At 37.5% G+C, this 13,344-nt stretch overlaps 1 protein-coding gene across 5 annotated transcripts in view; it reads left to right on the forward strand.

The window, feature by feature from the left end:
* LOC125769360 (beta-1-syntrophin) overlaps positions 1 to 5,671 on the forward strand; it is a 125,106-nt gene extending 119,435 nt beyond the window's left edge. For all 5 annotated transcript variants that reach the window (XM_049438050.1, XM_049438054.1, XM_049438052.1 and 2 more), the window contains one exon: positions 71 to 5,671. In XM_049438050.1, coding sequence (XP_049294007.1) covers positions 71 to 154 — 84 coding nt within the window. In that variant the 3' untranslated portion in view covers positions 155 to 5,671. The remainder of the gene's footprint in view (positions 1 to 70) is intronic.
* The last annotated feature ends 7,673 nt before the right edge of the window (positions 5,672 to 13,344 follow it).

Consider the following 13,344-nt stretch of genomic DNA (forward strand, 5'->3'; position numbering starts at 1 on the left):
GCTGTGTGTGAACTGCTGCTTCTATTTAACATTTTAAATCTTGCCTCTCTTTTCCCTGCTTCCCGCCCAGGAGTTGGACATGGAATGCTGTCCCAAGCCGGTTGTATTCGTGCTGCACAACTGTCTGTCGGCGAAGGTACACTCACTGGCATAAGCTCGACCCGTGTTACACCCGGTTTAGCTGTTTACCATTTTTACTGAGCTTCCTTCGTTGTGAGTGTGTGTGTACTGGCAGCAAACTGGGCCGGTCCTCGACGTGTGAGTGTTTCGCCGGTTGTACGACACACGACAGACGCTCGTCCTTTTGATGTAATCTGTAAATATGGTCACCCACAATTGTTCGAGTACGGCATACTAGAACGCTCGCGTAAGGAGCTTTTCTCTTGTACGTGTTTGTATGCATGTGTATGTATGTGTGTGTGTGTATGTATGGGAGGATAACTTACGGCATTAAGATGTACGTTACTTTCCCCGCGCAAAACGGTAGTTCTACGTAGGCAAATGGGTCATCCAAGTCTTTCCCCCCCGTAAGCCATCGCATACACCCGAACAGATGGGTTCGTTTGTTGTTTGTTTTTGTGCGGATTCAGCGTCATGTTGAGTTTTGTTCTGTTTGTTACTAGTTTTGTGTAGTATAGTGGGAAGTAGAGTCCGCAAGAAGTCAGAGTTCGCGTTAAGAAAGATAAAGTATAAACGTAGGTAAATCTTGTAAGCAGGGCGTAAAAGAATGTACTTAAAGGGAAATTTGTGTAATTGTAACTGAAAGCATCTTAATCATTAACGCCGTAGTGAGCATTCTGGATACGATGAGATATACTCAAAGGTATGCACGGATTCGTTCGCTTCCGCAAACGTTTGGAACGGTTTGTCAGAGGTGTTCATTTGTGTTCATTTCCGCTTGGCAAAGGATATTTATTTATGAAAATGAGTTATGTGGAAAATTCAATAGTTATTATAACCTAAATTAATAAAATTATTTGTTATCAATGAAAGACAATTATATGTTTTATGCAAAATTAAAAACAAAAATCAAATATTCAAATTTTAAGTATTTCAAATTCATTTAGGCTTGATTTTAAAAAATATTTAAGTAGTTTTTGTCAACGTGAACGAAGCGTAAGTTGACTTATTTCGATTTTTGAGCGTGCGACAAACGGAACACGAAACGAACGAATTCGTCCATGTCTTTGATTGAGCCATGAAAAATCTTCATTAATAATTAATACTCTTTCCTCTCGGTTTTGTATTGTAAGCCATTCCTGCCAAACAATATTTGAGGGCACACCGATTTTTCATAACTTTTTATTGTGTAAATTATTTTTAAATTTTCTAATACAACATTATTTTTTGCTAATAATCTTCTCTATATGTTCTCTACACTCACATAACTTCTTGTCCAGTTTCACATACCAACATATTTATGTTGCCCACATCCCATGCCATTTTCGTTGACATAATGAATCTGTTTGTACAATTTTAAGACTTTGATCGACGATGTCATTCTGCAGATGAAATTAACGTCACGGCAGCTCAAAGTCCTTATGTCCCAACTTCGCCCACTCCCCCCTTGGTCGTAGCTGTACCTGTCAGAATGTGCTCAAAAATGCCACGGTTTCCGTACTTGCGTCATGCGGCTACCGTGTGCCGATTGTGTTTCCTTTCATTGCAACGGGCGGAAGCATAAGTTTCGTCTTCGATCGCCTGTAGCATCGTTTGGCTGCTTCTCGGAATCTACCGTTTCATTTCGTGGCCCTGCTGTAGGATGAGATTATCGATTTGAGGCAAAGGAAAACAGCCAGGCCCCATTGATTGATGTATCGAAATTAGAAAACTTTCGCAAACAGCTCTTCACGCTCGAGGTGTGTTGTTAGGGCTAAGCGGTTTTGGGAGGATTTTTGTGTTTTTGGGGTGTGTGGGTGTTTTTTTTTTGTTCTGTTCCTTTTCCCGGTGAGTGGGAATGAAAGAAAATGGAAAACTAATTTTCCAAACCATCCCACAAGCATAAATGTAGCTGTTTCCCGAACAGAATGATTTTCCGTTGGCATAGTGCAATTTTCTGTTGAGTTTTGTCAACCTAGTGGTGTGACAGGTTTTGCTTTTTTCTGGTATAATAGGTACACGGCTAAACCGTAAACCATCTTCATTTCTTCCGTTCCTTGTTGCAAAAAGGTGCAGGTAACAAATTTTTTACACTCATAGCGAAACTTTGTGTCATTTTTAACGAACGGAGCAGCTTGTACTGAGTCGTTAAAGAATATTTAATTCAACGAAGAAAAAACAAAATGGTTGGTAGGTCAATTTTTGCCTTACTTCATGAGTTTGCCCTTTTTTCGGATTTTCTACCCAGAAATTCATCTATTTTTTGGGATAGCAAAAATTACTGGAAAAGTTCAAAGTAACTGATGTTTCTGACCATCGTGATCATTGACGATTTCGTAGAATTACTCCTCTCTATATTTTTTAATGAGTTTTTCAAATCCTCTCTTCCCTCATTACCGGAAATCATTTTGTAAACGAATAACTACTAACTATTCTACACTCAAAAAAGTTGAATGTAATTAAAAACTTCTAATTGTCAATGTTTTGAAGTTAATTTATTTAGTTGAACAATATCAATAGGCTGATCCGATGGTGTATATGATAAAGATTGCCAGTTCTACAGGACAGGATCGGGTATCAAATCCCATCCGGACCCTACCCCCGTAGCAAGGACTACCTATCCGGCTATGTGGTAAAACAAGTCTATTATAAGCCAGAAATGGCCGGCATGACCTCTATGGTCGTTAAAGCCAAGAAGAAAGAGGGAGAGAGAGTATCACAGTCCCATGGTGAAGAAGAAAATCACAATTTTTCATACGAAGAGGAACGGTCCGAGAAGGATTTGGTACCAGGTCGTGTCGAGTGAAAATGGTCGACTCTATCATCTAAACCATCTGTTCACTCGAACTTGAGAGCGTTGGAATGATAATTTAAGCTAGAACCAACACTGAGTTATAAACTAAAAGAGATGTAGAGAGGGTTTTTACTCATATTTTGTTACAATGATGATAGAAAACTGTTTTTAAATTTACTGCACAATTTTATTTTTCATTTTTTTATTAATCTGATTATTTAACGAGTTTAAAAAACAAACAACAACTTCTTTATGTTTTGCAAAAAAAAAATAGTCATTTATAGTCTTCCTAAACCATTCCTACACACATATCTTTCGCTTCTGTATCAGAAAAAAAATTATATCAAAACTTGTTAAATTAGTAAAATAAACAAAACCACAAGCAATTGCCATTTGCAAAACAATAAAATGCAAAAGTGACTAGCAAAAGGATATGACAAGGGAAGTTTCCACTTTCCATCAAGCAATTGATAAGAGCTTCCCAAACGGTATGGGGTTAACAAGAACAGAAGCAATGCTAAGCAGAGACTGGAATAAATGAAGGCAACTACTGTGTGGCGAGCAAAAATAGCTCGCCAGAAGATAAAAGATCCAATTGTCGCAAAAACGGCATAAGAATTGAGTGGGAAGTGTCAACGAAACAGATAAAGCAAAGTTGCAAAATAAATTGTTGAGTTTCTGTTTGTAAAATCGCTGCTGTTCGCTAGCAAATTCGTTCAACCACTTGACCGTTTTCCGTTTCTTGTTAGTCAAAGCCCACGACCCACACTGAAATTGGTGTGAGGGATGTAAGGATTCATCCATCATCGTACCTTGTGTGCGGGAACATGTGTTACACGGCTTTCGGAACGAAACATAGTCCTAATCGATTCGGTTTACCTTGTTCCGTTTAGAACCATTTAACGCTGATGCGTTAAGTAGAACAATTTTTTTTTCTTTTTTTGTTGGAAATTTAATCTGTTTCCCCCATTCTGTATGATGGATGGAACGGACGATCGGTGTGGTGTAGCGCGATCTTGCAAAACTTTCGTAGCGAATCATATCAAATTCATAGCATAATTTCTTGTCTTGCGCAAGCGTTCGAAAATGATATTAAAGGATCACAATTTCATAAGATAAAAAAACAACACTGGAATGCTCGTTCCGTAAAATCGTACCATCTATCTCTCTGTATATACGATCTCTTTCTCACATCTTTATCCCCTTCATACAACGCGAGTTCCCTCGTTTGCCAAACGAAGAGGGAGTGCATCTGAGAGGAACGGTACCTTCAACTAATGAGTAATAAGTAAATATATACAAACGGCAAACACAGCACCAAACACACTGCTGGCTACAAGTGCGACGAGCTGGCGTGTGTTTGGACATTTAGAATTCAGCCCGAATTCTGTTTTGTGTCTGCGTGTGTGTGTGCATGTGTTTAAGTGTACATGATCTTTATAGTGATATGTAGCTGGGACGTGGGGGAAAACTGTAGAATCCTGAAAGCAGTTGATAATAGTGCAAACACACCGAATGGTTTTCCACACCTTTGAACAGCTCATCAACGATATGTTGCATGTCCTACAGTGGATGGAAAATACCAACCGAAAAATTTAAACAAAAACAAACAAGAGTCAAAACAGCTGTAGAAATGGCGTATTCAAAGATCAAAAATGTTATACAAAGGAACACACAAACATACACACACAAACTCCATTTTGCTGGTGAGTTGAGATGCAAATAAAAAAAAAACACGAAACCAAAGTTGTACTTTAAGAGTATGTTAGTTCATCATCAATCTGTGCAGGTGGTTGGTCAAAAACAAGAAACACAAAAAAGCAAAGATGAAGGTAAAACATTCTACAATTTTGGCTCCATAAAGTGTGTACGTGATGTAAACATGTTCCATGTAGATGTAAAATCATTCAAATCGTAAAATTTTGCAAAACAAAAAAGAACTTTAAACGAAATACAGAAGAATGTAAAAAACTACGAACCGTTTGATACTGCGCATTAGAAAGAGAGCAAAACGAGAAGCATAAAAACACACAGAAAACATGTTATGTCAGAAAAATGAAATCACAAACACACATCTCAATGTTTTGTCTACTACTTCAAACGGCAAACCGAACTGGACTGGAAGTGAAAATTGATGAATGCTGTTTGACATTTTTCTTCAGTCTCATTCGTGGCACGCGAAATGAGTGATTTTGGGTTGGGGGAGAAAATGTGGTGTTAGGAGAGAAAGAAAAAACAGAAGAAAAACTTGTAAAACATGTTTTACACAATTTGGAAAGAATTTCCGGTACGGATTGTAATAAAACTTCAACTCATTCGTAATTAAAATTTGAAGCAATTAGAAGAAAAGAAAACAATGTATGTAGTGAACGAGAAATGAAACGAATGTGAATGAAAAAAAAACAACTATAGAAAACAGAACAACACGAATCCAAAATTGTCTAATGAATCTTTTTTCTCTTTAAAATTAAAAAAACAGAAAAAACATACACCCAGCTATACAGGCTGAAAGAAGCAGCTCACTAACACCATACTAAGCATAAATACTAAAATAGTGTTGGGGGAGAGTGTATTGACGAATTTTCGTAAGGTAGTAGAGTAACAGAGGCAAAGCAACTTGTGGAGAGAGAAAAAAATAGCAACCGAGTGCGCCAGTTAAAAAGGCATGGAAAAAAAGCTAACAACAGCTACTAATCTTAACAAAAGTCAAAAACGGACTTTGGCAAGAAAAAGTCCATCACGAAAAATCAAAAATAAAACCAATTGTATCATACTTAATGTCGTTTGCATTTTTTTTTTAATTCTATTTTGTGTAACATATTTTCCGAAAGATTCGTTATAATCTGTTTCCACTTTGTTTGTTTTGTTGCTGAGTTATTGTTCAATTTTAGTGAATAAGCTATTCCGCGTTTTGTTTTAAAATATTCAGCAAATGTTTCATGTCAGTGCGAGCGGTAAATAAAAGCAAAAGAAAGAAAGAGAACGATTCCGAAAAAATAAAATCGCCGCATCTCTTGTCCAACGCTCGGCACAATGTTTGATTCGCATGAAAGCCATAATTTTTTTAATACATAGAACCAGTCGTTTGCACGTTAAAAATGATAGAATTCTAGTGATTGAATTCATAAAAATAAATACAAGAGAAAAACTTTAATGCTCTTTAATTTCTCACAGTTGGATGCACTCTATTCAAATGCCATATTGTTCACATTTCGTTGTAAATTTACAACGATCATTCCGATCGTGATGGACATGTTCGCTGGTATGCGGATTTAATTTATGCCACATTAATTATTTCATATTTTATTGAATTAAATGCACCGCTGAACGTGTTGTGGCATTTATTTTTTCTTTGCCAAACCAACCGCTCCCCCACGGTTTTCTATTACATCGAATCCATATTGTGCTCGGTGCACATTTTATGTTTCAATCCAGCCATACCATAATTAAATCATAATTGAATTGTACAATTACAATGATCCACCATACAGACACAGGACAGAAAAAGTATTGATCAGTGACGCTGGCCGAGTTGATTATCAAACAGCTAATGAGCAAGTTAACTAATGAACGCGTTAGATCGGAATGCATAATAGGGCAGAAGGTTTTAGAGTCAATGTGACGCTTCATTTCGCGCATTAAATTGAAGTCTTGTCTTGTTTCGATAATTTTAAAGCCATATTTAGCTATGATGTTGTTACTAAAATGCTGCCGACAATTATGTTTTATTTGTGCATCTATTTTGTTGATTCGTTTTATGAACGAAAGACTACTACGAAAGGATTTAAAGCAACTTTGAACAGAAAACGCCAAAACGTATGCAATACGCATAGCATGTTTGACGTTACTCCGTAACTACATGCTAAGCAATCAGATCATCGATTTACAAATTTTGCTAAATTACTCAAAAAAGGCTAAGGCTGTAGCCTAAGGAGATTGGCAAATTTATAGATTTTTTTTATTTTTTTATAATTTTTCATTCTTTTTTTTATTTAAAGCATTATTTTAGTGAAAAGAAACTTATTTTAATAGACTCGCATTAAAATACAATAATTTATAAATTTAGCAAATTTCTCAAAACAAAAGGTAAGGCTATAGCCTTAGATAATTTTCAAATTTTCAGATATTTTTTTATTTTTTTTTTTATTTTTTATTCTTTTTTTAATTTAAAGCATTATTTGAGTGAAAAGAAACTTATTGCAACAAATTCGCAATAAAATAAATCAATTTATAAAATTTTGCAAAATTGCTCAAAAAAAAGGTAAGGCTATAGCCTTATAAAATTTTCAAATTTTTAGAATGATTTTATTTTTTATGATTTTTTATTCTTTTTTTAATTTAAATCATTATTTGTGTGAAAAGAAACTTACTTCAAAAAATTCGCATTAAAATACATCAATTTATGACTTCGTAACGGGTCACCTCAAGCGATGCTTTTCGTACAAGCAGGTAAAAACGTTTTTGAAACAAAGCAGAAACTGAAGCAGCCATGCACACAAAGTATATAAAACGATAAGCAAGGGAATTTAAAGCCTTATTTTAAATTGAAACGCTTCCATTGTGGAATTGTTTACTATTTTTAGTAATTCTAGATTGACTCTTCTTGAACTGTCTTTTAATTTACGACGTTAATTTGTCGGTTGGAAACCGACGGTATTTTGCAAAACCATAATTATTAACTCTTCAACAATTTATTTTCATATTTTAAATGAGAAATTAAATGACACGCTTTTCTATGATCTATTTTTGGGTTACTAACGCTTGAATGTATGCGATTTAAGCCTGCTAGCCTCTCAAAAGTACATTTTCATCTATAAATAGTACATAAAGTGTAGAATTAAAGCTTTTTCCCACGAGGTCGACCGTTTCACGGGAAATGCGCGTTAATAAGCATAACGTTGATTAGATCGTCAATCTATTTCCTATCGGTGCAGGTACTATTACGTCCAACCGAAACTTCAAACCCGAACCAGGCTGAAAATTACACCAAAATCACTTGGGAATCTCATCAAACCTGTTGGAGCCCGTGCAATAATCCCCGTACACCGATGATGAGCAGGATGGAAAACTTTTTCCCCTATACAAACGTTCACCACACTACAATCTTGCCTCGGGTCGATACGACAACGTGATTAGGGGTGCTTTAAAAGACCGGATCGCAATCACCCAAAATGCTCGGTAAGCGCCATTCGCCCATTGCCTAACCTACCCAACACCAATCAAGCTCGACGTGGCTTCGAAGGTTAAGTTCGATTTCATCTCGAGTCTAGTTTCTTGGAAAAATGAGACCATTTCGTTTCGGAGAAGAAAAGACAACATTCGACAAAAGGAAAGCCACCCCAAAAAAGGAAAAAAAAATTGCAGGTCGGCTTACTTTGGGCTATAGAAAAAGCTCTATACCACAGTTAGGAAGAGATTTGGGCGCTCCGTGTGATGCGTCCCTGTTCGATGGTGACGGTGGCTATACGGTGAAAGCTAAGGATTTGATGGTGGGATTAGTTGCCCAATGTGTACGGCCTGTACGGAGATGAAGAATCAGGCTCTGCCCTGCGTTATGGGACGTATACAATATACTTTTAGTACTGCCGTTCAACCCTTCAGTTATCGCGATTCAATTCGGTTTCTCATTTCCATTTAGGATGAGCACTTGATGATCAACACACAGACACACACACCCTCCGGATGGTGCCGTACATAATTCGACCCCCCTCTGGGGCGGGTTGTTCGATGTTATTTAATTCATGCAACTTTGTTTGTTGTTGCTACTGCTGGTATGACTTTTCTTGTCATAAAGTGCTGGCATTGCAAGCATCCTAGTTTCTCCCAAACGGGACGGGAAGTGCTTTTCGATGCAGAGAAGGGGTGGCGATTTGGCTTCCGCAATTTCGAGATACATCGTGCTCGTTGCTGCTCGATTGCATCCGGGGTGCTTCAGCTGATTGGATTTCCATTATCGACTACTATCGATGGCCGACCGGAAGTGGATAAGGTCACGGCAGCCTGGGAAAGGTAAAGGGTTTTCTCTCTTTTCGGGGGGACGAAACCAATACATCTCGTCTCACACGCTGGACGGATTTGGAATTGATGCCATACCGTTCCATAATCGAAAATTGACACCATTTTACTTCGTCCGTTTTCGTACCTTTCGTATTCGGTGCTTTTGCTTTTAGCTAGTATAAATTAAACCCCTTCTTGTGCTAGAAGGGGCGAATTTTTTTCTCTCTCTCTCTCCGAAGAGAGAGATTTTTCTCTCTCTCGAAAAAAAAGTCTATGATTTTCTAAACTTTAAATAGGAGTAAAATATTTGAACCCTTCTCTAGCACGTTCTATGGGGAAACCGAACGTAATAGTCTAATGCTAGCTGTAAGTAGCTGTAAAACATTTCTCTCTCTCCCTTCATTTCATTCCACTTCAGTTGCGCTCCACCAGCAAATGTGATCTTTGAACTTTTAGCCTCCTAAAGCGCCACATGTGTTTGGACAGAAAAATTCTCCGCAAAAAAAAGAGCCAACCCCACATTGACGGTACAAAACATTATGCACAAAAATACACCTGTGTTACGAAACCGGTTGCGGGCCGTAAATCCAAGGGAGGAAAGGCTCATTTGGCGCATCTCTTAGCCTCGGAAATGATTTATGCTGTTTTGAAGTGAGGACCACCACTTCCATCGTATGTTATGCTTTTTGTGTGTATGTTTTATTTATTTTTCTTCTTTTTTGCACTTTTCCTGAGCAAGCTTTTCAATTTTTCTTTTTTCTTTTTTTTTTGTTTGGACGAGGAAGGATTTTCCTGTACGTGGTGCACCGGTACAAACAAACAACATAAAAAAACCTTCCCACACACACACACATTTGGGAGTGCAGAACATACATAAAACGAGTGCAAACAAAACCTTTTGCGCAAGCACACACACACGGTGTACTCAGTGGGTAGGATACGTGTGTTCAGTTTTTCGGATCGGTCAGTAATTAAACTTCCATTTTTGCTTGGGAATTGCGTAGATACCATCCATCCGGCACAGGATCGAGTGTTCTGCACGAAGGGAGCGTGTGCATGCATGGTTTTGTACTTGCATTTTCTTTTTCCACCCCTTCCCCGCCGCAATCCCCCTTCTTCCCATTTTCCACGCCACGTGGAAAACGTGTCGCCTTTCTCGCTCTTGTTTCGTTTTTCCTTTTATTTTGGTGCTCAATTTTTCATTCATTATTTATTTTTAATTACCCTCAGTACCGGCGATGGATGTTTTTTTTTTCACCGGGAACTTGCGGGAAAAAAATGTTTATGCCACACTACACTGCCACCGTCCGAATAGTCGGATCGTGTGTTTTTTTGGTTTGTTTTTGTGTACCTATATTGTACTTAATCCGTGAGATGAATTTGGAAATCACTGTCCGAAAATTACATTTAAGGGTTTGGGTTTTTAAATTGTAAAAACATTTCGTACTGTGTATCGCCCCCGAGGGGAGAAGTTTTTATCTGCCTTTTTCAGTCCGTATTGGTTCATAGCTCTAATTAAACCTGAGTGCCAAACAAAGAATACTTAGAAAATACATAATTACGCCGAATATTATAATAAACCAAACGGTATATTTTTTTATAACTGATTAAATCGGTAATCGTTCTAACGAATTAGGGAAAGAAAAAACCTTAAAACACCCTCAAGACTACACAAACACACGCACACGCCGAAAGTCACTGTTTCGACCGGTAAAATCACAGCAAAATGTAAATAAATAAATGCACCGGTCAAGCGAATCGGTTCCGAAATTGAATTAATTACGAATCGCTGTAGCAATTGAAGTGCCAACGGCTTTGGTACTAAACGATTTCTCTCGTCTCGTCTTTATTGGGCGCGATAGACCACCCCAAAAAGGCCCCGTTTGGGGTGTCGAACAAAACAAAAAAAACACACACACACATTACGCCAGCAGTAACGCAAGCACACTGACATGACACATCGGTATTTCGGTGGATCACTTTTGATTAGGTCAATTTACGACGAAATGCATCAAAATGGGTGGAGGAAAACGTAGAAAAAAATCATAAACACACGCGCAAGCACTAAAATGAACTTTTGCTTCTTTCTTCGTTTCTTTAATCGTTTTGGGAAGAGATTTTGGAAATTTCTTTTTGTTGATTTTTTGTTCACTAAACTCTTAGTTCATTAATAATGTTGCACTTTAAGGAAAATAAATAAATCTTTAAGACAATTTATGGTAAAAGATTTTTGTAGTCCCCCCCCTAAGGGTTTGCTGCAACCCTGACACATGGCACGGTAAGTTTTGGAACACTGTCGGGGGTGTTGGTCATGCGATGTGAAATATTTTTTGTAAATAAGATTTGTTTACCTTTTCAATTTTGGTAAACACGGGTGGTTTTAACATGGCTAGCCAAAAGCAACGGAACATAAAATGTGGAAATAGATTTGCAGGCATATATTTATGAGCGGAGGCATTTATTATCTCAAGTTGTATGGTCGAAAATCATAACTTTCTCTGCAAGGTAAGCAAAGTATTGAAATAAAAATAAGTGGCATGATTTTAACACATGCAATGTATTTTATTTCAGCATTTTCAGAACCCGAAGGGTGTAACACTTCGAAACAACTAGAGAGAAAATGTGTGGCCTTTTGCAGCCCGGTTCAAACTACCTCGAGGTCTGGTACATCCGAGGCGATTAGTGGTCGTGAAGTTAGGAAATATTAGATCGTTAGGTGGAGAAGAAATAGTTCGTTGCCAATTTTTGCTTGCCGTTACATTGCAATCGTACATTGCAATCAAAACGATTCCGCACAGACCAGATGCTCGGTAGTAACCCGATAATTCAATTTATCATATATTTAATAAAATATAAAGACAAAGAAAGCATCCGGTAAACTATAAGTACCTACCAATCAATTTTTGTGATGCAACCAAATGATGACACAGGCTACTGAATTTAAAAACCGGAGGGCTTACCTAGAGGCCAAAGGCTATTACTCTCTTTCAATCAGAAAAGAGTTTGTTCCTACGATCAATGCCACAAAGTGAAACGCTGATAATATGTATGTCGGTAGTGTAGCATAAATGTTAAAAAAAAATCATAGGCGAACTTATGTTTGCTCCGTATCAGTTTATGTTTTATGCTCATTTTGCACACTCACTACATTGCATTTTAAAGACTATTTTCGGACACCATGGCGTTGTGTTGCATTATAATAACGGAACTATACATTCCCTATAATGACGATCAGGTTTATGTACATTCCATTCAACGAGGGATAACGATGGAGAATGAAGTGATAAATATGATCCTTGTTAGGTTGAATAGTGTTCTTGGTGCATTCCAAGCAAGCGGCATAGTTTACAAACCAGTTATGTAATTGAAGTACACATTGAATACTTACGCTAGTAAAACGGAACATATACTGAACTGCAGAGTCAATACGTGTCGAAATCTTTTATGGGTAGAAAAAGGCTAGCGTTATGGTTAGTGCTTGTAAAAGTAATTTCGGCCGAATTGGTACTTATTTTAAAATGTAAAAGCAAGTTTTCTACAAGTGGCACTCAGTTTCAATTGTACAGTTTCATATTAACAGTAATCATTTTCTACAATTGTAAACTCGTCACAGCTATCACATGACGTCATATCGCATTCGTTACAACAGATCTCTTGAAGCTTGCCGTATCCATTTCGATCGATCAATCCGTACTTATCTCTGGTAATTATGATTCTCGGTGAACCTCAGCAGTTCCACACAGCACCGAGATTTTTTAATTTACGGATTTTGACGAAACAGCAAATTGTCATTAAAACAAACTGCGAACACTGGTCGCAAGATCATTGTACGACCAGACGTCGGGAGTATTATGTACCCAAAACCTATAGTCTAGTTTTTACTAAGTCAGCGGCAAGTGTCCCCTCACCTAACGTAAGGCGTCAATGTCTCCATCACTTCAGTAAGGGAAATCTCTTTTAGATTTCCAAATGATCGTTTGGACGATCAAGTGCCAGCCAAAAGTAAATGTAAACGCACTCCGAAAGTATGAGCATGACCCCCGATCCTATAATACACTTGCTGAAAAATGTTATAGAATGAATAATGGTACAGATGAATGATACTATGTATAAATTACATTTGCATAAGACATTCTTGCCCTGTACTGGTTTTTTACCTGTTCCATTCGAAGTGGTTTGCTCGTATGAACTCTTACAATACAATTTCATTCGATATTTTCGAGTTATCGAGTAACCCTGAGATGGAAATGATTTTCCAAACCGATATCGCTTTTTCACCCGTACCGGGACGTGCTAATTATATGTACTATTATATGTACCTGCTATATGTATGTGGTAATTATATGTACTTATATGTATGTAATTTGATGAGTGAACTTTTCCGCTGTTTGTTTCCGCTATCTCCTGAGAGAGGTCCCCTTATGAGTCGCTACCTAAAAGAGGAAAGATAAACT

Source organism: Anopheles funestus, chromosome 3RL, assembly GCF_943734845.2.
Source record: "Anopheles funestus chromosome 3RL, idAnoFuneDA-416_04, whole genome shotgun sequence".
Taxonomy (NCBI): domain Eukaryota; kingdom Metazoa; phylum Arthropoda; class Insecta; order Diptera; family Culicidae; genus Anopheles; species Anopheles funestus.